Source organism: Arachis ipaensis, chromosome B2 (assembly GCF_059453495.1).
Source record: "Arachis ipaensis isolate K30076 ecotype BB chromosome B2, ASM5945349v1, whole genome shotgun sequence".
NCBI classification, from domain to species: domain Eukaryota; kingdom Viridiplantae; phylum Streptophyta; class Magnoliopsida; order Fabales; family Fabaceae; genus Arachis; species Arachis ipaensis.
The window spans coordinates 119970616-119995456 of record NC_142437.1 but is presented as its reverse complement, the minus strand read 5'-3'; the positions used below and the strand labels follow the sequence as shown (position 1 = coordinate 119995456).

At 30.2% G+C, this 24841-nt stretch overlaps 2 protein-coding genes across 3 annotated transcripts; one reads left to right on the top strand and one right to left on the bottom strand.

Moving 5' to 3' along the window:
* The first annotated feature begins 9146 nt into the window (after positions 1-9146).
* Positions 9147-14871, top strand: LOC107626115 (sodium/hydrogen exchanger 1). 2 transcript variants are annotated; one of them, XM_088504049.1, is made up of 15 exons: positions 9147-9320; positions 9793-10000; positions 10092-10210; positions 11308-11405; positions 12204-12263; positions 12373-12419; positions 12503-12697; positions 12834-12880; positions 13041-13107; positions 13196-13296; positions 13397-13498; positions 13584-13722; positions 13814-13876; positions 14011-14094; positions 14349-14871. In XM_088504049.1, exons 2-15 carry the CDS (start codon positions 9821-9823, stop codon positions 14619-14621), a joined length of 1575 nt encoding a protein of 524 aa, XP_088360175.1. In that variant the 5' UTR covers positions 9147-9320; positions 9793-9820; the 3' UTR covers positions 14622-14871. The 2 variants fall into 2 exon arrangements, with proteins under 2 accessions (XP_088360175.1, XP_016184388.1); XM_016328902.3 differs by lacking the exon at positions 9147-9320 and adding an exon at positions 9383-9723.
* A 1118-nt stretch (positions 14872-15989) lies between these two features.
* On the bottom strand, positions 15990-17709 carry LOC107626114 (uncharacterized). The gene is made up of 2 exons (XM_016328899.3): positions 17350-17709; positions 15990-16710 (listed from the first exon to the last, which is right to left on the bottom strand). Exons 1-2 carry the CDS (start codon positions 17669-17671, stop codon positions 16178-16180), a joined length of 855 nt encoding a protein of 284 aa, XP_016184385.1. The 5' UTR covers positions 17672-17709; the 3' UTR covers positions 15990-16177.
* Positions 17710-24841: the final 7132 nt, after the last annotated feature.

The following is a 24841-nucleotide window of genomic DNA, read 5'->3' as shown; positions in this document are numbered from 1 at the left end:
AAAAATATCGAGAATTAGAAAGATTGCATCACAATCCAAAGGAGAAGCTGTGATGAAATGGAATGAAAATGCTAAGAACAGAGTTGTTTTTTTTATAGTAAAACAATTGAGAATACAATAAATAAAATTGATTACTCTTTTTCACAGTTTGAATGTGAGGTATAATCACTATATATAGAGATGTCTTAGATTGTAGTTACACACCAAAAACTACTAAAAAAAGACAAGTTCTAACTAATTATTCAGAACCAAATTCACTAACCAAAGTACCAAACTAACTAAAAGTTGTTAGCTACTGAACTATACAACTGACTCAACTAACTTTAGTCTTTTTCCTTTAATATCTTCCTTTAAATTAAGGTATTAGTTTTGAAATAACTTCAGTATGTGTCTGAACCTTTTAAATAAATATTGAGACAAAGGCTTAGTCAAACCGTCTGCAACTTGATCTGGTGAAGATATGTGCATCACATAAAGAGCTTTTTGATTGACCAGATCTCTCAATAAATGAAGATCTAGTTCTAGGTGTTTACATCTGCTATGTAGTATAAGATTTGTCGCTAATAAACATGTACTCTGATTATCACAGTATATGGTTGGTGGAGATGGCTAAGGAACATTCAACTCCCTCAAAAGTTGCTGAATTGACATGATCTCAGTCTGGACAGCACACATAGATGGATACTCTGTTTCTGTACTGCTCCTACTGACTTTAGTTTGCTTATTACTCTTCTAAGATATGAGATTATTGCCCAAATAAATGCAAAACCCTGTTATTGACTTTCAATCCTCAAGATCTCCACTCCAATCAGAATCTGCAAACGAAAGAATTCTGAAATTAGAACATTTAGGTTGCATTTGTTTACTGAGACATGGACACAGAGACACAAAATTATGTTTGACAGAAGAGACATGGACAGAGACAGTGTGTCCAAAGTCACTAAATTAATGTATTTTGTCTCCATCCTGACAGGGAGGACACATGGACACTAACAAGAGATACAGCTTATTTTTCATTATTTTTGTTAATTTTTCATAATTTATATTTTTTTATTATTATATTTTTCATCTTAAATTTTTTGAATGAAAAAAATAAGAATAAATTAAATTTTCATAATTTGTTCTAGTTTATCACCAAACATAATACAAGAACACAAAATTTTGTGTCTCTATCCATCAGTGTCTTGCACTGTCTTGTTCTCAGTGTCTTGTCTTGTCTTGTTCTCAGAAACAAACGCAGCCTTATTGAACACGATCACATTATCCACTGTACCTTTCAGAAGTATTCTTTTGACATTTTTCCAGTACAAAAGAGTTGGATTATGCACAAATTGAGAGACACGATTGATAGCAAATGTGATATCCGGTTTAGTTATTGTTAAGTATTGCAAGACTCTTACTATAGATTTGTATTTAGTTGGGTTATCGAAGAGCTCAGAATCATTTAAGTATAACTTCGAAATCTGTAGACATTGGTGTAGGTAATGGTTTAGCATTATCCATTCCAGAACTGCATAACAGCTCTTTGGCATATTTTGTTTGTGACACCATGAGGTCTCCTTGTGGGAGATATGTGTCTTCAAGTCCCAGAAAAAAATTGAAGCTGCCAAGATCTTTTAGAAAGAATTACTTATTCAATTCAACAATTAAAGATTTAATTTTTTTCGAATTATTTCCTGTTTCTATTATATCATCTACATACATCTAGAGATAAATAACATAGGAGAAATTACGTTTGATAGGAAAATATCAGATTTAATACTCTTAAAGCCAAAATTTTGAAGAGTTGTTGCCAGTGTCTTGAACCAATCACGAGGTGCTTGTTTCAAGCTTTATATAGCTTTATTTAGCTTATAAACTAATCTATGATTATTACTCACATATCCTTGAGGTTGTGCATTTGTGCTATAAAGACATTTTGTTCGAACTTGCCATTTAAAAAGACATTGTCGAAATCAAATTGTCACAGTGGCTAGTCTAATGACACTGCAATGGTGAGAATAATTTTTACTGTTGTTGGTCTGATTACTGAAGAATAAATTTGTTCATAGTCCACCCCTTCTTTTTGGTGGAATCCTTTCCCAACAAGTATGGCTTTGTACTCTCACCTTCCTGATTTTTCTTAATAGAGAATACTCATTTACTACCTATAACTATTGTATTTGATGGAGGTTCAATGAGAATTTAGGTATTGCACATATTCAAAACATGAATCTCTGCATCCATAGCTCTTTTCTAATGTGGACAATTTAGGGCTTGATTAACTGTAGTTGGTATATTATGTATAAGATCAGCAGATTGAGTTAAAAGGACTTTTAGTTTGTGTATTCCTACTTTAGTTCTTATGATCATAGAATGTGTATTTAAAGGTGTGATGGGAAGTAAAGCATATCTTTAAACCACTTATAGAATGAATTGGTGTATATATATCTCAAACTTCGTAGAGTTTGACCTGTGATCTTAAAGAGGATTTTGATGAGACAATACTAAACATAATGTGATAAGAAAATAAATTTTCAATAAATTAAACATGTTTAGTAAGATAAATTTTTTCATTCATTTTTTTTTTTTACCAAAGATAGGAGACTCGAACTCGTAACCTCTTAATTGAGTATGAAGAGATTATGCCATTTGAGCTATAACTCATTAGCAAACTTTTCCACTCTTAGTTATATATTTGTATCCTTTGTGATTGGAATCATATTCAAGAAACAGACAAATTTTTTGTTTATAATCAAATTTAGCATTCTTATATGGTCTTAAAAAATAGAATTTAAAAAAATTTAAAAAAATTTAAAAATTTAAAATCTGTTGATGAAATAAAACTTCATAAGGGTTTTTATTGTCAATAAGACTAGTTGGTAGTTTATTAATTATGTAAATAAATGTAATGAAGGCATCTTCTCAAAATTGCATAGGAAGAAATGATGTTTCTAACAAAGATAATTTCCTTTTTTTTTTTGTCTCCCATGATATTTTTTAACCTGACAAGTCAAAAATTAATCCGCTACAGTATTGAGTTTCATTTAAAAGTTTGTCGCTAGACAATAGGTTTGCTACATATAGTCATATACAAGGCAAAATTTAAATCCGCAACACTTGATTAAGCGGACTAATAACTAACTATTAGACCAATCCAACTTGATTTATAAAATTCTTTAATAATCAAAATTTTATTTGGGAATTATTTTTAGGGTACAAACTTTTTGGGACTTTAGTTCTAAAATACAGCAAAGAGGCCAAAGCCCATATGATGAAGACTAAAAAACATTAATTTTCGTCGGCCCAAATGTTCATGAGCAAACACACAATGCAAGAGGTCTTGAACTCATGCAACATCCTATCAAAAAAATAAACTCATGCAACATCTCCATTTTGTTTGATTTTTTTTTTTGGTATAATACAATAAATGAACATTATAGTTCATTTAAAAATCTATAAAAAATAGAAATTATAGTTCACCGATTAAATCAAACTATCAAAGTTATCAAACTATTCCTGAAAGAGACAAACTATGATTATATTTTTTTTGTCAAATAAATTGGATGATCCTAATTTTAGACATTACATTATAAACTCGTATATATTATACACTTACACACCCAACATTTTCAAAGGTTTTTATCGACCACTTACCAAAGTTTAAATCCGAATACAACATATTAAGAGACATGTTAATGTACTATCTCAACTAAGTCTTGATCTACGGCAATCGATGATTGTGTTTGAATTTTTTTACTATAGCATAATATGAACTTATGAAGTGTAGTTTTGAGGGGGAAAATAAAATAGTGTGCAAAACTCTCAAATGATTCACCAACACAAGTGGGTTATTAGCAACATCAAGGGTATTGCAATTTAGGAAAGTGTAGGTTTCATAGGAACATCATGAAAGTGATCCAATCAAAGACATAGAGCAGACCATAATTTGATGGGAAAAAAGATTAGAAAGACATTTTAATTATAGATGATATAGATAGAACTCACTCTTGTAATGTCTTTACTCTATATTAATATATCAATAGGTACAAACATATTTATTTATTCATTTTTTATAAAACAAACATGGTTAACAATAACGATTTAATTTAGCTATGCTACTAACATATTTATTTCTACAGTGCTCGAGACCATTCAAGATTTACAACGATTTCGAATTGAACAACTAACTCTCACTTTTCATATTTAGAAGGCAGCCAAATAGTAGGGGTGCATCTGACCTGAAATATACATCGAGTCTATTTATTAGACTCAAATCCAACCATAAATCCGATGAAATCAATATATTTTTGGGCCATAATTATATCGGATGAAAATCGGGTAAAAATTGGGCCGTTAACATTACATTACGTTGATACATTCTTGTAAGTTAGCATGTAAAAATATCCAAGTTTCCAAGACTCTAACTATTATTTAACATGATAAAATTCACTTAAAAAAATATAACAAGAACCAACCATTCTTCAAAACTAAAGCATAACCACAATCAATACTAAAACAAAACCACAATCAATACTAATATTGTTTAATAATACTAAATATTTAAATCAATACAAATAACACAATATTATGCATTAGTCTAAAGTCTTATACATTCTAAACATAAAACATTAACTTATAGTCTTATAATGACTAATAACACAAAATATTAAAGTTTACAATACTTAAATTCCACATAAGAATAGTCATGATCCATCACTAATAACACAAAATATTAATTGTGTATGATAATTGGGCCATCGAGCCGACTTCAGGTGATCCGAACTATAGCCCGGACCCGACCCAAAATAATGACCGGATCTATTTTTTGAAACCCTTATTTAACCCTAAACCCGATGAAATCACACCAAATTAGTTCCTAAAGTGTTTGATACCGAATTGAATCTTCGGGTCGGGTCGGATCATGTGCACTCCTACCAGATAGATTCGAGCGAATTGAATCAGAGTCATAAATTTGTTATGTTTGCGTTTCATAAATTACATGTGCTCTGGTAAAAATGGTGGTAATTAAATAGGAATTTAATAGTATTAGTGGATGTATTAGAATTGTGTCTGGGAAAAAAGTTGTTTTTTTTTTTATTTGGTAATGTTAAAATAGGAGATTAAATATTTGGTTGAAAATATTTTGTCAAAGTAAACAAAAGGCTTATTTAGATGAGTTTTTATGAAATATTTTTTTTTCAAACGGTATTTTTTAAAAGAGTTTTGCTAACTTGTGCTCTATTAAACATACTATAAGAGAAAATATTTTATAAAAATTATTATAAAATTAATATTTTTACGTTTTCAATACACCATATATATAAAAAATATTAAAAAGATTCTACTATTATATTTTTAAAATATGTTTTTAGGCAAAAATTAGTTAAATTTTTTTCAAAAAATTTTGATTAAAAAATAAAAATAATTTTATATTTAGTTATCTCATATAAATATATTTTTTATCTAATAATTATATTTAGGTACAATAATATAAAAATATTTTGTATTTATTTATTAGGTTAAAAATATTCTTTTAAATAAAAAATATATAAAATGTAATCTAATTTTTTTTAATACTTTTATTTTTATTATTAAATTTTTCTGACACACTAAAAAATAAATTCAATAGCTTTTAAACAAACACAAAATCAAAGGCACAATTGTTCAAAAGAAATAAACAGCTTGTTCTCACAGAAATGGATCCTTTCAAATTTTTTTAACATTTAAGAGAATAAAATATGATCTCTCATCGTTAATTCTATAAATGAAACCAAAAATAAATAAAAAAAAGAGTATCGAAAGATTAAATTAAACACTTACACCATTTAATTTTTTTTCCACTAGATCCAATCCCTGATTTCACTTACTACCCTAACTATTTCATTTGAAATTTATTATTATTACAATTATTCTTCGGTTTTTTGTTTTTTTGTTTATGTTTTTGTTCTTGCCATATTATGGTGGCCCATAATTATGTTCTACTAAATTTCTTCTTCTCAACCCTGTTCAATCAAAAACCAAACAGCCCATACCCAATAACAACGAAAACCAACAAAAATATGTGTCACATTAATAAATAACAGCCCCTTAATGCTTTTATAATGCGGGATTTTTCAGTTTGAATAAATAATTTAATTAAATTCTTTTTGAAAAAATAGATTAAATAATATATGATTATATTAAAAATAATTTATAAATAAATTATTTTGTATTTTAATTTTTAGTTCTAAAAGTACTTATTTTATAAAAATATGATAAAAAATAGTAGTATTATGAAAAGAATTATTTTTTTTAACTTTTATATAAATTTTTAAATAACTTTTTAAAAATTATAATTTAATTTTAAAAATTACACCAAACATTAATATTATTACTTTTCATAAATCAAAAACTCAAAAAAATTATTTTAAAGCTTCCCAAACCAACCCTTCGTACCGTAATTAATTCATCCAAATTCCTGCCACCACTACAACACGCGTAGATATTTGCTTATCTCCACCTTTTTTCTGCGGTGCTGAAAAATGTTAACTCTGCGGTGCTGGAAAATTTTAACTTCAACGGCGTAGTCGAACCTATTATTTTTGCTTAGATTATTTAAATTTTCTGGACCCATCGGTCAACAATTATACAAGACTCATCTTTAATTAATTAATTAAAGTTATAAAGTTGAGATCCCGGGAAGTCTTATTATAAAGGGGAGAACGTGATTGCAGGTGGGTCACGACAGGGAACAAAATGATGTACTGCATTCTCATTTTCGTAATAATTAATAAGAACTTGACGTGCTGTGCAATCAGTTATATAAATCGTATAAGGTGGAAACATGTTTCCAAAAGAAAAAAAGCATATATATATTCTATAAATTCCATATTTTCAAAAATTAGTTATTCAATATATTTAGATTTTAATTTAAGAAGCTTATTTTAAATTTAACATTTAATAGACTAATAATTATAAATTAGGCATTCAATATATATTTATTTTTTAATTTAAGAAGCTTATTTTCAATTTAATATTAGAAAGACTAATAATTATAGTCAAGATTAATTAAAGAAAATTACCTGGAAGATAGTACAGGTAGAAAATTGTTACTGTTTGGCTTTTTGTTTTTTGTTTTTTGTTTTTTTTTTTTTTGTTTTTTTTTTTTTCATCAGATACGGTTCGGCTTTTGAACTAGACCTGAACGCGTTCAAACGGCCAATTTAAGGTTGCAGATGATCAAATTAGGATCATATCCAACTAGATTGAACGAATAGTTAATTTATTTGTTTGTTTAAACAAATATTAAGAATTTAAATTTCACTTTATGTATACAACAAAAATTAAGATCGTATCTCATTAAATGGGATATAATCAGGTAAAAGTTCTCTTTAAATTTTTAATAACCAAAGGCTATAAACATCGACAACAATAATTATTTAATGTGTGTTTTGAAATATATTTTTATCCAAATTTTAATTATCTGTTAAATAATTAAATGAATAATTATTTTTTGTATTATAATTTCAAAAAATAAAAAATAAAAAGTTTCAATAAAAATCCTCAAAGTAAATTTCAGAATAGTACTGCATATTTCAAGGGAAATGTCTTGATTTATACCATATACACGTTTATGAGTAATTATTGTCTTGTATTAAATCCTAGTTAATTTGTTTATACTTTAAAGCAACATCAAAATTTGAGTATATGAAAAAGAGTAATGTTACGTATAATTATTTTTATGAATTAAATCTAACTAAATTAAATAATAAAATTTAAAATAATATTAATTATAATTAATTTTTATTAGGTTAGATTAATTTAATTAAATTTGATTAAAAAAAATTAGATGTGAAGTATTATCCTATGAAAAATGTAATTAAGAATTTGACAAGGATTGATTGTTACTATTTGTTTGATAGTAACAGGAAGGGTCAAAATGTGATTGTTCCTTTGCCTTGTCTTGCAAACGAAGGAAACACACTTCTTCCAATAATTCTTTCTTTCTTTTTTTTTTTGTCCACAGTATCTCCTACGTCGTGAATCTGAATTCCATTTAAGAATTTGTCGTTGACCAATGAGTTACTGCATACATAAGATAAGATTTGAACCTCCAACACTTATTTAAACGGACGAGTGAGTTGATCACTCGATCAATAGTTTTCAATAATTCTTTCTCTTTTCATAGATTTGTAGGTTTGATTTGTCGTTAGCCAAACATTGCATTAAGATCTCAGGTGTAGTTAGCGTTGATTCCAGGGCATTGTCGTTATCAAACGAATTCAACGGTTCAGATGTGTTCAAGTTTATTATAAACAAGAATCCACGGTCCTCATGTCTCAAGATACTTCAATTCATTTGGAAACATGTTAAATGCTTATTGCTTAGAGTTTATATATATTATTCTTAATATATTATCAAAACAAGGTAAAAACAGTATCCTACTTTATTTACATCCTAATTGCTAGTACTATTGCCTTCTGAAGAGTTTCGATTTATGGCAGATTAAGTGTAGGTTTGGATTATTTTAAAAAAAAAATATTTAGAGAATTAATTATAGTATAAGTCAACTCAAATTAACTATTTATAATTCTAGTTTTGAAATTAAAAAAATTAAGCTAATGAGAGGTTTTTTTTATAAGTTATAACAGATTTTTTATTTTTTAATTAGTTGGTTACCTTTTTAATTAATTCTCTAGAAAATTGTATATTTGTTTTTTAATTTTTAATTTTTATAATAAATAAAAATAAATTTATATTTGAACAAATTTTTTTAACAGAATTTTTAAATATTAAAAATGTTTTTTGTTTCTATTTTTTTAAAATAAAATATTGTTAGTTTGAAAAAAAAAACAAATAATTTATCTTTTTAATAAAAGTACATTTTTAAAAGATATATTTAAATTTAAATGTGTTTAAAATTTGATAAGAATATTTTATTTTTGAAAAAAAATAAATTTCATTCAAATAAACTAATCTAAATTAAGAGGTAATACCGTAGAAAATTAAAAAGATATTATTTAAATAATATAAAAAAAGTTATCTATTTTGTTTATTCTCATAAAAGATGGCGTATCTGTAAAAATATTTAAAAGAACAAATAAGAAAATAAAAAAACAAAAAAGAAAAAGAGTTGAAATAAGAATGTGACTTTTTATAAGATTCTAGTACCAACCTACCACCCTTCCGGACTCTTAGTTGATGCTCTCATTAACTTTCACAAGACGCAACTCACCATCTCTCTCTCTCTCTCTCTCTCTCTCTCTCTCATTGATTTCAATTTGTTTCATTGTTGGTGATTACAAAAAAACAACTTGTTACGCTTATGAAGCTCACCTACTAATTCAACCTCCTTCAAGGTAAATCACTTCTTTTATTTATTTATTTATTTTTTAGAAATTCCCTTTTCTTCAGTATTTTTAGAAATATATTATTTACATTATTATAGTTGCAATACATGGAGATGGTAGTGTATCTCTTCTCATCAATTCAAGCTGAATTATTATTCTGGTCAGCTAGAATTTTTATATATTAAAAAAGCTTTTTTTTTCCTGAATATATTTAAAAAAAAAACACTTTTTATTTAAAAAAAAAATGAATGGAACAAGAACTAAAAGTCAAATCCTCAAAAAGCATATTATTGTTCTTCAGCTAGCAGTGTTTGTTTTGTGCTTTGCTTTCTTGAAACCTAAAATCAGAATTGATCAGCCTCATAAGAAGAACAATAAGCAAGAATCCAAACAAAATTTTCAATTTTAAACGGTACTACTGCAATTTAGATGCTGAGTTAATTGTTGAATGTTGAAGTGATTGATTGTGTTGATGTTGCAGAAAGAAAGAAAGAAAGAGCCATTGAACGATGATGGCTTTGAATTCAAGCTTAGGTGTTATGAAATTGGAGTTGTTTTCGTCGTCGCCGGATTCAGCCTCTGTGGATTCCATTACTCTGTTTGTGCTTCTTCTTTGTGCTTGCGTTCTCATTGGCCATCTTCTAGAAAAGAGTCGATGGATGACTGAGTCAGTTGTTGCCCTAATTATTGTGAGTTAGCATCACAAACTTCCTTTTCTCTTTTCAGTTTTCATCATGCAATTTTTTGTTGCAATGTGCATTAATGTTCTTGTGATTTTAGGGTCTTTTCACCGGGACCATAATTCTAATGACAACTAGGGGGAAAAGTTCGCACATTTTGGTGTTCGATGAGGAGCTTTTCTTTATTTATCTTCTTCCGCCAATTATATTCAATGCAGGGTAAGTTTGGTTATATATAATTGATTCAAGACCTAAAATCGATCAAAATCATAATAATTTTGAAAAAATTGGAATTGGATCCTATTTCACTGTTTTGGTTCTCAAGGTAAAACAATACTTTATCCAGTTTGGATTGGATTGTAATCGGATCCTGTTTCTAGCAAGTGATGGATTGAATCCAACTGACCAGTTAGCTTGCACTCAATCTGGTAGGATTTAATAACTATAGAAGTATATAGATATAAATATTTTGTTTTGGTGACTATATAGATATAGATATGAAAAAAAAAAGGATAATATTATTTTTTTATTATCATACCAATACTTTTTATTTATAATATGTTTAACACATTATATAATTTACTTTATTTTATACATTATTTTTTTTAACCTAAATAAGGATTTTGTAGTTGTGAAATGAATTGTTATGTAGTTATTTATTTTATCAACATATACATTTATCTTTGAATACGTTCCAAATTGTTACAAATTATAATTTTTGCTTACCCCTGCATCTTCCTTCATTTTTTATTTTATTTTGTAAATATTAGTTAAAGAATGCAAGTTTTGGATTTTATTGAAGCTAAAGGAAGAGTGGTTATCACGCAATATTTTATTTCTTCTCCTAAAATTTAAGCATACATTTTTAAAGTATCACTAATAAAATTCAGTTATATAAACTTACTAATTGAGAAGAAATTGAACTAGGAAATGGTTGCAAAATAAAAACAAAGTTGGTTTTATCTTTTTTTTTTTTTTTTCTTCTTCCTTTCCTCTTCCATTTCAATGTTAGTGTTTTAGAAATTGAATTATTGTATTTATCGTATAATTTCTAAAGATGAATTGATCAATGATCAATTATTTATTCTTTGATTACTTTTCGATGAAATAATGAAACAAAGAAATTTATTACATATCAATATACCGAAAATAAAACAAATTTTTGTTAAATAACTATATTTTTTTTATTCATAATTCTCCTGCTATTATTTGTGAACTTGTAGCAGTAGAAAGGTTGTCAACATATGTTATTTAATAATAGGTTATTTTCTAGCTTCTCTGACTCCAATTCTCCTTTTATGTTGTGTTTTTATCAGGTTCCAAGTGAAAAAGAAACAATTCTTTCGGAACTTTTTGGCCATTATTTTGTATGGTGTTATTGGAAGTTTAATATCATTTCTCATCGTATCTCTTGGTATGTTTATGTAAATATCTTAAGCCTACTCTAACATATATAAGAATTTTTTATTCTGAATTTTCTGTAAATGTGTCTAACTTTCAACGGGTAAAAGTATTTACATTAGATTTATTTAGCAGTTCAATTATCACGGTAAAAAGAGATTTTGCCTTTGTAGTTCATGATAGTACCCTCTTGTTTTAAGCATGTTTCTCTGTTTATAAACAATGGGTCTCATGTATATGTGGACTGGTGGAAATGGGAAAGGATTTGATAAGCAAACTAGGACAGACGCAATTAATGAGAAATGAAGGAAAGGAACAATACTGTGCTGTTGTGATTTTTCTAGAGTTCAATAACACAAAGGAATGTCATCAAATAAAGTGTAGTGAAATCTTTATAGAAATTTCATATTCCTTGGGGCTTTCATACTTTTTTAATGTATGTGTAGGTGGGTTGTTTTTCTTCTGTTTGTATGATTGGTTTATTTTGTATGAACTCTGTATGTTACTCTACTTAACAAAAAGAAAAAAAAGGAACTTTTATGTCTTTTACAGATTGATGATGCTACTTAATTTCTAAACTATCATGTACGGTGTTTTCCCCATCCATGTAGTATTGTCTTCTGGATAGAAATCTAGCAGAATAATGCCAACTTTGACTTGTACTGTGAAAAAAAAAATATTTTTCCACTTATTTTTTTTACTTAGAAAAGTTTCTTGTTACTTCTAGAGCAATTATGTGTGGACATGTTATGTCTTTATAATTTACCATGGTCCTCCTAACTATTTATAGAACTATAAATTTATGATTCAGGTTCCTTACAGTTGTTCAAAACATTGGATCTGGATTTGATGGAATTGGCAGATTATTTTGGTAATTTCTTACCTTATGAGTCCTATAACATGACGTCAAGTGAGAGTTTATAAATTATAGTTGTTTTACATTCTTGTCTGCTGCTAAACTGTTTGTTCTCTAACTGTAGCACTCGGAGCTGTATTCTCAGCGACAGATTCTGTGTGCACATTACAGGTGAGTGTGTGTAAAGGAAAAGATACTTAGTTATAAAACCGGCGGAGGAAAGCCGATGCTTAGTTTTCGTTCTTATGTTGCAGGTGCTTAATCAGGAAGAGACACCTCTCCTATATAGTCTAGTTTTCGGTGAAGGCGTGGTCAATGATGCAACTTCCGTGGTTCTTTTCAACGCAATCCAGAAATTCGACCTCTCACATATCACCTCAGTCAATGTCATGCAGTTCATCGGCAATTTCTTTTATTTATTCCTGACAAGCACTTTCCTGGGAGTAGCGGTATGCTCCTCTCCTCTGCATATTTGTCTGCTTATAATCTGTGTTCCGTATTGTCTATTGACATTATTGAGTCTCTATCGCATAAAACATGCTTGTAATGATCTTTATCTTCGTACCATATATCATTTTTTTTCAGGTTGGCTTGCTCAGTGCTTACATTATAAAGAAGTTGTACTTTGGCAGGTACATCATGCTAGAACTCTGTATTGATATCTTTTTCATATCGGTCTGTTTGATTATCATATTGTATAGAGTATAAATATCCTTTATTATTATTATTATTATTATTATTGGCTGTAGTTGAATCTGATCTTAGTTTCTTGTGGATGGTACTCGGTATCAGGCATTCAACTGACAGAGAAATCGCGCTTATGATCCTGATGGCTTACTTCTCTTATATGTTGGCTGAAGTAAGTGTTTCTTAAGCTAGATTTATATTTCTTAATGTGTCTACATGTTCCTGTTCTAACTAAAATGTTGACAACTTTTATCTTCCAGCTTCTTGATTTGAGTGGGATCCTTACTGTGTTCTTTTGTGGGATTGTCATGTCACACTATACCTGGCATAATGTTACCGAAAGTTCTAGGATCACAAGCAGGTAATATAAGCTACCATGCATTTCGTCGAGTTCTCCAGTATGCGAATATAGTTATTGTCATGTCATCGTCCTTCTAATGTTGTTAATCCACATGTGATAGGCATGCTTTTGCAACCTTTTCTTTCGTGTCCGAGATTTTCATCTTCTTGTATGTTGGTATGGATGCCTTGGACATGGAGAAGTGGAGATTCGCCAGCAATAGGTATTGATCAGATACACTCGTCATCTTTACATATTGGCATAAATTTAAAAAAAGTTTATATTGATTTGATTTTTGTTTCATGCAGTCCATGGACATTACTTGGGGCCTGTGGAATACTGCTTTGCTTGGTTCTGCTCGGAAGGGCCGCTTTCGTGTTCCCCCTTTCATTCATAGCTAATTTGTTCAGGAAATCCAAGGCTGATAAGATTGCATTCAAGCAGCAGGTAAGTGTATTGTATTTGTTCCAAGTAAGCAAGTATTTCATTACCTTGAATTGCAAGCTAAGTCTTAATCACTTGTGCATGTTTCAAACAGTTTGTAATATGGTGGGCCGGGCTCATGCGAGGCGCTGTCTCCATTGCACTTGCATATAATAAGGTATAACCGTATAAGAATGATCATATTATGTGCGCGGATTCATCAAATCACAAGAGTCGTTGCTATTTTTTTTATGAATTCGATTTGGGATGGTGATATTATGTGCTAAAACGAGGTTGCTTTTGCGTGTTCAGTTTACTAGAAAGGGGCATACTCAACTGCAAGGGAATGCTATCATGATCACCAGCACCATCACAGTTGTTCTATTCACTAATGTGGTAAGAATCCTTCAAAGTATAAGCGTGCGCATTTGTGTCTATACTCGATTGTTATGAATCCAATACCTGAGAGAGAGTCCCACATCAGGGGCCAACACCTGAAGATTGGTCATTATATTGGTGCTTTTATTGAGAGTTGGCTAGCCGAAAAGGGCTACCTATGGAGGGTTCTAATCAGAAGAAGATTTTAATAGATAACTTTCAATATATTTCTTGTGATTTTTAATCTGAATATTGTTTATTGATGAATGCAGGTGGGTGGATTACTAACCAAGCCTCTAATAAGGTCATTGCTCGGTGGGAACTCAATGTCATCTGACTCATTTTCTTCCAAGACACTGCCACTTCTCTCAAGTAGACAAGAATCAGAATCCAACATAGATACCGGCAACCCCATCGATTCAAGCCAAGTTGTCCACCATTATTGGAGAAGGTTCGACGACAGGTTCATGCGTCCGATGTTCGGAGGCAGAGGGTTTGTACCTGTCGTTCCAAGTTCACCTACAGAAGATAGCAGTCTACATTAGTATCTGCTAAAAGCAAAAAGATTTTTTAGTGTGTTAGACGTACATACATGGTAATGGTGCTGCTGACTACTTTGTCACATAGGAATTAGGAAGAAAAGTTAGTTGCTTTACTAAGTTTTTTGTTTTGTTTTTTTGTTTTTTGTTTTGTTTTGTTTTTTTTTTTTTTCACGGAGAGGAATATGTATATCGATATATAAGTACAGTTTGTATTTTTGCAAAAGCGAAAAAAAAGTGGTAGAGGTTTTTTATTTATTTCTTTATTATTTATATTTTTTGCTTCACCAAATGTATTATCTTAGTGTTAAGTAATGTTATATGTGACACTTTTTTATTGGTCATGTCTACTATTTTGTTTTTTACTTGGGAGTTTAGTGTCATGTTTATTCGTTCGTTGTTAAACTTCACATAATACAAAGATAATAAGTGAAATATATATATATATTAGGCTTTCAACTTTCTAAAAAGAAATAGTATATTTGTGTATAATATATCATGTAACTTTTAAGAGGCAATGTAACTTCTTTTATTATCTTTTTAGGGACATCACATACTCTTAATTGTGCTCTTCATGCCTCCCAAAAAAGGAGGATTTTTTTTCTATGTAATGGATATTGGTATTACTATTATTTCCCTATTCATATATGTTAGTGTTAATCTAGTTGTTTCCAAGTGATGTGTTCAATCAAAGAGATTGTGACAAGTTTAGGATTTAAATTTTGTTTGTATTGGTGAATTAATAATTATAATTTTTTCCTAATCTAAGTTATTATATTCAAATTTGAATGGTGTCTTGTTATAATAATAAAAAATTTTATTTAAATTCAGACGACCCATTTTTCATTGTTTACGCTTTATAGTTGAGTTAAATTTCAATTTGGTCTGATGCTCAAAATGTCCTCCACAATTTCGTTGGTCCCAATTAGAACCCTCAAATTTGCAATTGTGGCTTCAACTTACCCTGCGATCATCTCTGTCACCGGAATGCCGATCTGGCGCAATTGCATGACATTGCATCAGATGTCATGTAATTGCATCAGATCAACATTCTGCTAACGAAGATGATCGCAGGGACAAGTCAGAGCCACAATTGCTCCTTTGTAGTTAGTAGTTCTCTAGCGGCTTTCAAATGTAAACTTTTTATAATTCCATCTGAATTTTATCAACCACCAGTTTATGAATAAAATTTTGCTTGCATATACATTGTTGAATACAAAAGGTAGAAATCGTAGTTCCGCAAAAATATAGCTTAACCAAGTGTTGCGACGGATTAATCCTTGACCTTTGTGGTCCGTGGGTAACCGAAAAAAAAAATTATTATTTTCATATTTAACTTAAGAGATGGTGGTTGTATAAACCGGAAGTGAAACATGCCCATCAAACTTATATGATTTTCAATTAAGGCAACCAAGCAAACAACTCTTTTACACTCATCAACTGATTTTGAATCGAAGTTCATTTTAATTTAAAAATAATTAAAATCTCCCCGGATGAAGACAATACTCTTGCAAAAATTTAGGGAAAAATTCAAGAGGAAGAGGCAGAAAACAAACAAGAATCTAGTTTGTCCTGGGGGTAGCCCATTCAACTCTGAGGATGAGATTGTCATATCCATATCCATTGAGCTTGTTAATTGCTCTCTGTGCATCTTCCCTGTTTACAAAGTTAACAAATCCAAATCCTCTGCTCATGCCGGTCTTCTGATCAATAGCAACATAGACTCTGCTCACTGCGCCAAATGGGCGGAACAGTTCTAGCAAATCAGGCTCTCTTGTGTCCTCCGATAAGTTAGTGACCCTCACAGAGTTCTCATCATTCCTGCGCCGCATGTCCGATCCAGTTCTCTCCGCACCGGCTCTCATTCCAGGAGGCACATATGCTCCCTTTGTTGAACCAGGAACAGCAGCTGCAGCATCAGATGTAGGAGGCTTGTCGACAAATCCCTCGGACGGTGGAGCAAGATCCTTGTAGGGGCACCTTGAAGTCCAGTGGTCACCCTTCTTCCCACAAGTCCTACACACCATAAGAACAGCACCTTTCTGGAACTGACCTAATGAATCACCAGTAGCCTTTGGTTCCTCAGTTTTGGCACCTGTTATCAAGTTGCAAAAGTCAATATTAATTCGAAACCAAAGTACAAAACCCTACTATGATAACACATACACCTACAGGATGATGCACATCAACGTAGCTTTGACAAGAGTCTAACAGATACAGGTACAAGATGAATGTAAACTATTAAAGTATTAACTATTAACCATTATCCTCTAGAGGATAGCACATTCATTCAAATGCCAATACCAGAAGAGGAAAAAAATAAATTAAAGAGGGATCAAAACTTCAATTTGATTGCAGGCACAAACAATTTGGATTGCACCCTACATCACAATCAACAACAAAAACAACTATGTCTTGTTCAGTGGGATATGCTAGATGGTAGAAAATCAGAAATACAAAAAAGCCACAGCACCACACATGGAACACATTGTAAAAGAGTAGAAACCTTACTACTGCTAGAAACACGAAATAACTCTGTTTTCCATTATCCACCAAATTACGCTATACTCACAAGGTCACAGCCCTTATTCATCAGAAAATCATCAATTAACACATCTCGGAAACAATATTTATGTCTGACATTAGTGACACTAATCTAAAATCCCACCATTAATCAAATCGCAGTATTTTAGGGTTGGATTCCATGACGGAAATAGAGTGAGAAAATACTGACCAAGGGGCTTAGGGCGCTCGAGGAGGATCTCTTCGGTGGAGACCATGGTGAGCCTGCTACCGACGTCCTCGTGGACGGCGTCGCCGAACTTAGGCCATGAGCGGCGCTCGATGGCGCGCTTGCTGAGGCGAGCGTTGGCGAGCTTACGAGTGCGTGTTGTGGTGGTGATCTTAACCTTGCTGCCGTCGTCGGCGAACTTGTATTCAATGACCTTCTTGATTCCATTCTGGTCGGGGCCTACGACCTGCTTCGGCGGCAGAAGGAAATCGAGATTCTCGTCGTCCTCTTCCAGCTCGCTCCATCTCTGTGTTCTAGAACCCATTCTTAAGGCTCTTCTTCTTCCACCGGATGGCTCTCTTGTTTTCCTCTTTCTTCCTCAGAAGAATAAACCTTAACCTCTTAGTTTGGGCCTCGGGTCATGTTGCCTTTTTTCTCAGGCCCATTATTTTGGGCTAGTTTTCCTTACATGCTTGATAACTGACAAAAATTTTGTGCTACATTATATTGGTTTAGGTTTTTTTTTTTTTTTTAACCAAAGATAGGAGACTCGAACTCACGACTTCTTAATTGAGTATGGGGAGACTATGCCATTTGAGTACAGATTATAGTTATAATATATTAATCCAAAAATCACCTAAATTTTGTAGTGATAGGTAAAAAAAAAACAAACAAAAGAAAAATACTTAGTTTAATGGTGACAAATAAGAAAGAATAAATGCCAAAGAAGAATTTTTTAAATGAGGAGAATGATTAAGTAAAAAATAAGAGCATAACCATTATTAAATTTATAATTTTTTAATTATAAAAATAAGAATTTAATTATTATTAAATTTATAATTTTTATCATAAGCGAATTTTATATGTTATTATTATAAATTAATTTTTTTATAAAAAGTTTAAGTTTTTAATATATTTATTATGTATTTATTAGAATAAAAATTTAAAATTTTTATTAATAATAATCTTTAACGGGCACATAATAACAAAACTATTAAATTAATTGTATTTTTTATTATACACATTTATTAGAATAATTATTAAATTTTTATTGGAAAATAGTAAAAATACTCTATTAAGCATAATATTTTTTTATGATTATGATATTCACTAATATCCTCTTTTATAATGTTATAAATTAATTAATGAACCATTAAAATCCGAAAATACCAAATAATTTGATTAAAAAAAACAAAATTATAAAGAGACCTTTATTTTGAGAGGAAAAAGTAATAAAAGCAAAAAGTTAAATTAGTTTTTGAAAGATCATTTGTTTTTTAAATTTGTTTTTAAAAATTTTTTTTAATTAAATTCGTCTTTTAAAAAATTTTAATTAGTCATGTTAGTCTTTACATCATTTTCATTACTAATAATGTTAGAATTTGTCGATATGATATATAAAATGACACCACAATACATATTTAATAGTTTTAATTGGTGATAAATTTATCAAATTAGATTAAATCAATCCTAAATTGAGGGATTCTAATGCCTCAAATTCTCCTATCAATTAATTTTGATTTGATTTAATTTTATAAATTTATTATTTTAATAATTAATTAAAACTCTTTAATATATGTTATGGTGTCGCTTATTGTATCACATTAATAAATATTATTAAAAAAAAGACTAATATAATTAATTTAAAATTCTTAAAAAATAAATTTGATTAAAAAAAATTTAAAGACGAATTTGAAAAATCAGTAATCTTTCTAGTAATCTAGTTGGAGCTTACACATAAATGGAAGTTTGAGCATAAACTTTTTATTCCGACCGTTATATTAAAATTTCTGAATTGGTATTACTTTGAGCATAATAATATAATATCACGCTCCCCTCGCTCTCACATTTCACATTCATTCTTATAAATCCATCCACCAACGCCCATAGTCACATAATCAAATTTCCATCACTATCTAATTACTGTGGACCAAATTTCCCAAAACCATGTTCTTTCCTAACAAATTAAGATTTTTTTTAAATAAATAAATAATTTAATTTTGATCAATCATAAAATATTTTAGACTGTCGTTCAATAATATTCTTTATTTTAAATAATTATTCATACAATAATTATTTTTTTTGACATAATATTAATAATTATATGTATATATAAAATTATTTTATAATGTGTATTAAAATTAAATTGATAAAAATAAATTAAATCAATTATTTATTAATATATGTACTTTAAAATATTTATGTTTTTGTGTATTATCACCCATCTTCGTTTATAATCTCAATGAGATATATTTACACGTAAATATATATAAGATACGTGTATTATAATTTGGATTAATTTAAAAAATAAAATTGATATAATTTGTTAAAATTTAAATTGTGTTGGCTTGAGTTTTATTTTTCAATCTAATGCAATTTTATTCAAACAATTAAGATTTGTGTGATATCGATTTGAATTTATCTTTAAATTAATTTTATTCAAACTATTGTATTTTGGATTAGATCGATTTATATATAATCTTTAAAAAAAATTTAATTTTTAATTTTTAAAAAATAAAATTATATCCACTCGAATTTTAAATTTTAAATTTTAAAAAGTTTGTAAAATTTAAAATTTGCATAAAATATAATTTGGTTTTGAAAAACAAAATTTAAATTTTTTAAATTCTAAAACTTAAACTTTAGATAAGATATGAATCGATCCAATATAATTTATAATAGTTTGAATCAAAATTGATTAAAAGATAAATTTAAATACGATTGAATTAGATTGAAAAATAAAAATTAAACTAATATAATATAAATAATAATAAATTATATCAATTTTATCTTTTAAGTCAATCTAAATCATACTATAAACATCTTTTTTTAGTTGTTCAATATTCTTCAATATTCTTATTTCGTTCAACATATAATAACATATAAACGAGATATGTATAAAATATAATTTTGTTTAAATTGTATAAATAAATAAAATGGACTTAATAGTTACATAAGAAATTATGGTAAATATTGTAAATAAATAATTTTAAAGTGCACTTTATTTATTTATACAATTTGCCTTAATTTTAAGTTTTTAACAAAGAAATAGTAGACGATATTTTTTATAAACTATATAATTAGATTACAACAAAAAATTTAAAATAAAAAATTAAACTAATATAGAACTTGTGAATAAATGCCAACAATTATTTTGCTCAGGTCAGTTAGACTGAATTACTATTCAAATGCATCTATAAGAAAAAAAGTTGGACCAAATTAAAAATAAGATATTGGTAGTTAAAGAAAAGAATCTTTTGTTAACTTAAAAAATTAATAAATTTTCCTTATTAATTGTAAGAACTAAATTGTGTAAAGATTTCTCAAACATAATTTTTTAGCTTTTGAAGGAATGAAATTAACTGAATTAATGCAATTTGGTCAAATAATTAAATGAGCAAATACTTGTTAAAAATAAAAAACAGTTAAATGTGTGCATTTGTCTCGTGGCTGAAAAATTGGCGCAACAAAATGTTCTACAGTAACTAAAAATTAAAAAGATAACAAAAAATTAATTAAACGTGTCATAATATGATAAGATAGATTTTTAAGATGAGAACAAAAAAAAAAAAGATAAAATTCAAAACAACACTGAGCGAGTACTATTTATGTTTCAAACTCCTTCTTCATCACTGAGCGAGTCAGAGATAGACACTGACTCAGTGAGTGGTTTCTGTTTTCTATCTAAAAGCACGCCGAGTCAAACGAGTCACAGTTAGCGAGCTGAGTTGAACCAGGTGCTTGCTTCTTCACTCTTTCTGCATTGTGTTGTTTTTTGCATTATGGGCATTCCAAAGTTCGAGTCTTTTCTTCTTCTTCGTCGTTTCAATGTCCATTCCTTACGGTTTCATAATCTGGGGTAGCATCAAATAATCGAACTTTTGATAAAAGAATCGTGGGGTTTCGAGGTTTTTCAGTTTTTCCTTTTGTTTCTTTTGATCATCTTGATATGTTAGCTTTTGTTTTAGCTCGAGAATTTGAATTCAAAATCAGATTTTTGAAAAAAAGAAAACTTAAGACGTGTGTTTTTTTTTTTCAATTTATTTTTGGATTAATCTAAGACGCATAGATTGATAGATATCGACCCCTTTTATCTTTCAATTTATGCGTTAAGACTTAAAAGTGGTATTCACAATTTTTTCAGCTAAATTATTCTTATATATATAGTTTGATTTTTTCAGCTAGAGTGGTATTCACAATTTATGCCGTGATCTAATTAGATTTATGCATTTAAATACGTTTTTTAGATTAAGGACATGTTCGGAAAGGATTTGAATCCTCTAAATTTTAAACTTTTATTTTAGATGATAAATTGTGATTTTTTATGTTTATTTCATAGGTAGAACGAAGAGAAAATATAAGAAAGAAACTATTTAAGAGTGAAATTCAAAATTTAGAGGATCCAAATCCGTTTAGGAAGTTTCAAAAGCAATTTTTTTGAGCTTTTGACTTACGAAGAGTAGTAGTATTAATGTCACGTGCAATTTTCTGAAAATTGCAGTTTTGTATGAAGCTATTTAGGAGTTTATAGAGAAGTTAAAACAAATGACTTCTCTCATAGTACTATTATTTATCACATTTTTATAAAATAAGTACTTTTAGAACTAAAAATCCAAATACAAAATAACTTATTTATAAGTTACTTTTAATATAGTAATTTATTATTTAAGCTATTTTTTTAAAACGAACTTGCTATCGCGGTGCTTCCCTTCGCAGTTTGCCTTCTCATGCCCACTTGGGAGCTAGCGGAGTGTAGTCTGTCCGCCTCTCCCGCTTCCTGCGCCACCTGGCCCTACCTTCTGACTGCCACTCCAGCGTCCTTCTCCCCCGTCGCGACCTTTCCACACTCGCGCTCAACTTCTCCATGCGCGATCGGGGCTTCTTCCTTCGGATCCAGCGCCAATTCCTCAGTTGCAGCCACCAGCCCTCCCGTTGCAACATCCGCCTCGTTGAAGAACCCTAGTTCGCCGCTCCTACCTTCCAATGGCGGCACTGCACTCAGTTCCTGTGGAGCAATCCAGGTCATTCGCCCAACCGACCCGCCCGTGCCATCCATGGAGAGCAGTCCATGATTCCTTGCAGCTATTACACAGGCTTGGCCCAGCCCCACATCTAACCCACTCACTAGGCTCCCTTCATTCTGCAGCCCACCTACACCTTGATTTAATATTGGGCCAATTGAAGGCAAGCCCAACACTAACTCCTCACACCTCTCAACCGTGTAGCATACCGGGTGGCCCACATAAACATTACCATATGGTCTATCACACGTGACATGAGCTCCTCCACCCCCAATGCCACATATCTGCGTGACCGTTTTTTTCCGATTCTCCCTCATTAACCTCATCAAATCCCTGAGAATCATCTATCCTATCGTCCTTGGTACCATTACCTGAATCTGGTACATGCATATCCTTTTTGAATTTCAAAAAATCAATGTTAACATCATTCAAAAAGATATCATTAATTACTATTCTGTCCTCCCCCTGCACAGCCACCATAGGACTCCCAGCCACCAGTTTCGCCGCCGGATCCCAACTCCCCGCCCCCTTTGCCAACACCGTACCCGCACCGTCAGAAACTATCTTCTCTGCACAGTCAGTTCGGCTCATCTCCACACCGGCTGCTGCACTTATCTGGAGGTCCACCTCCTTCACAAACACTCTATACTCAGAATTCCCTACAGCAATTTGTACCCATTTCCGAATTTCATCAAACACCTCTGTCTCAACTTGAACCCTACCTGCTGTAAATGATGCTCCCTCCCCTGTCGTTACATCACACTGAATTACGTCGACCCACTGTTCTCCTAATTTTTGAAACATTACCGGCGACCATGCATGTAAAGGGATTCCGTAGCACGCCAGCCACGTTCTTCGAGTGTTACATCGTTTCGACTCCTCCCAATGCCGGACCCTATGGAATAATTTTAACAGAGTATCCATTTTGAAAGTAAACGCTCCCTCAGCATGCTGAACAGTATCAAAGATTATCAGTACCTTGGACTCCCCAATCTCCTTAACGTCCACAATGTGTGGTATATTCTTGCACACCACGTTTTTCACTGATTTCAGGTCCACAGAGTGCACGGTTTGTCCCACTAAACTCCTCACTAACCAATCCAAATTTGCTTCAACCACCGACACATCAATTCTTTTCAGAATTCCACCCTCCTTTGCGGTAACCTTATGGTCTCGCACTGGCTGTTCCTCAATGACCAACCCAGCATCAACACCTTTTCCATGATGGGAAACCTCTGGTCCACCCCCATACTGACTGGTGAGGTCCAACCGCACCTGCCCTTCCCTCAAATGAGGCTGTCTTCTATACTTCGCTTCTCCAACTGTAATTACCTTTTCCCGGATTCTCTGCAATTGCCTTTAGAGCGCCACCTTTTGTAGTGTAACGAACAAAGGCAAAAAACTATATCAGTCCATTCTTCCTTTTCCGACCCAGATATATGTCGTTAATTCTTCTTGTCCACCCCCTATAGTCCATTTCAATTCGCCATTGAAAGACTTGTTATTATTACCTCTTTCATTTGAAAGATAGGAGACTCAAACCCGCAACCTCTTAATTGAGTATGTGGAGTCTATGCCATTTGAGTTATAACTCATTGGCTACTATATAGGAGACTCAAACCCGCAACCTCTTAATTGAGTATGGGGAGTCTATGCCATTTGAGCTATTACTCATTTAAGTCTCAAGATTAATTATTTTTATTATTACTTGTATTACAAATTAAATAATATAATACAACAAAATAAAGTCTTAAATTTCTAATAAAATAAAAATATCAAAATTTATTAATGTAAACAGTGTTATACTATAATGACATTAAATTTGTAAAGTTTATTTAAAAATAAAATAATAACTTTTTATTAATAACTGATATTACTACTAGTTATATTATAATTTTTATTATTCTAAAAATAAAATAATGCATGAAACTATATGAGAAGCTAAATATAATTTAGTGTTAATTCTATAATGATATTTAATTTGTAACATTGATTTAAAAATATATCACTTGTTGTTGATTTAAAGATATGCTATTTGTTATGTCAAATAGGATAGGATAAAAAGTTTGAAAAAATGGTGAAGATAGACATAAAACTTAGATACATAAATTAAAAATATCAATTTAATCAAACAAACTAATTTTATTTTTTTTAAAGTAGAATTACTAATATTTTTACAAAAATTTTGGGGACCATTGCCCACACAAAACTCCACCACTTATCACATTAACAAATTTTAATATTATTAAAAAAAAAACAAAAAGACTAATATAATTAATTTAAAATTTTTAAAAAATAAATTTGATTAAAAAAAATTTAAAGACGAATTTAAAAAATCAGTAATCTTTCTAGTAATCTAGTTGGAGCTTACACATAAATGGAAGTTTGAGCATAAACTTTTTATTCCGACCGTTATATTAAAATTTCTGAATTGGTATTACTTTGAGCATAATATCACGCTCCCCTCGCTCTCA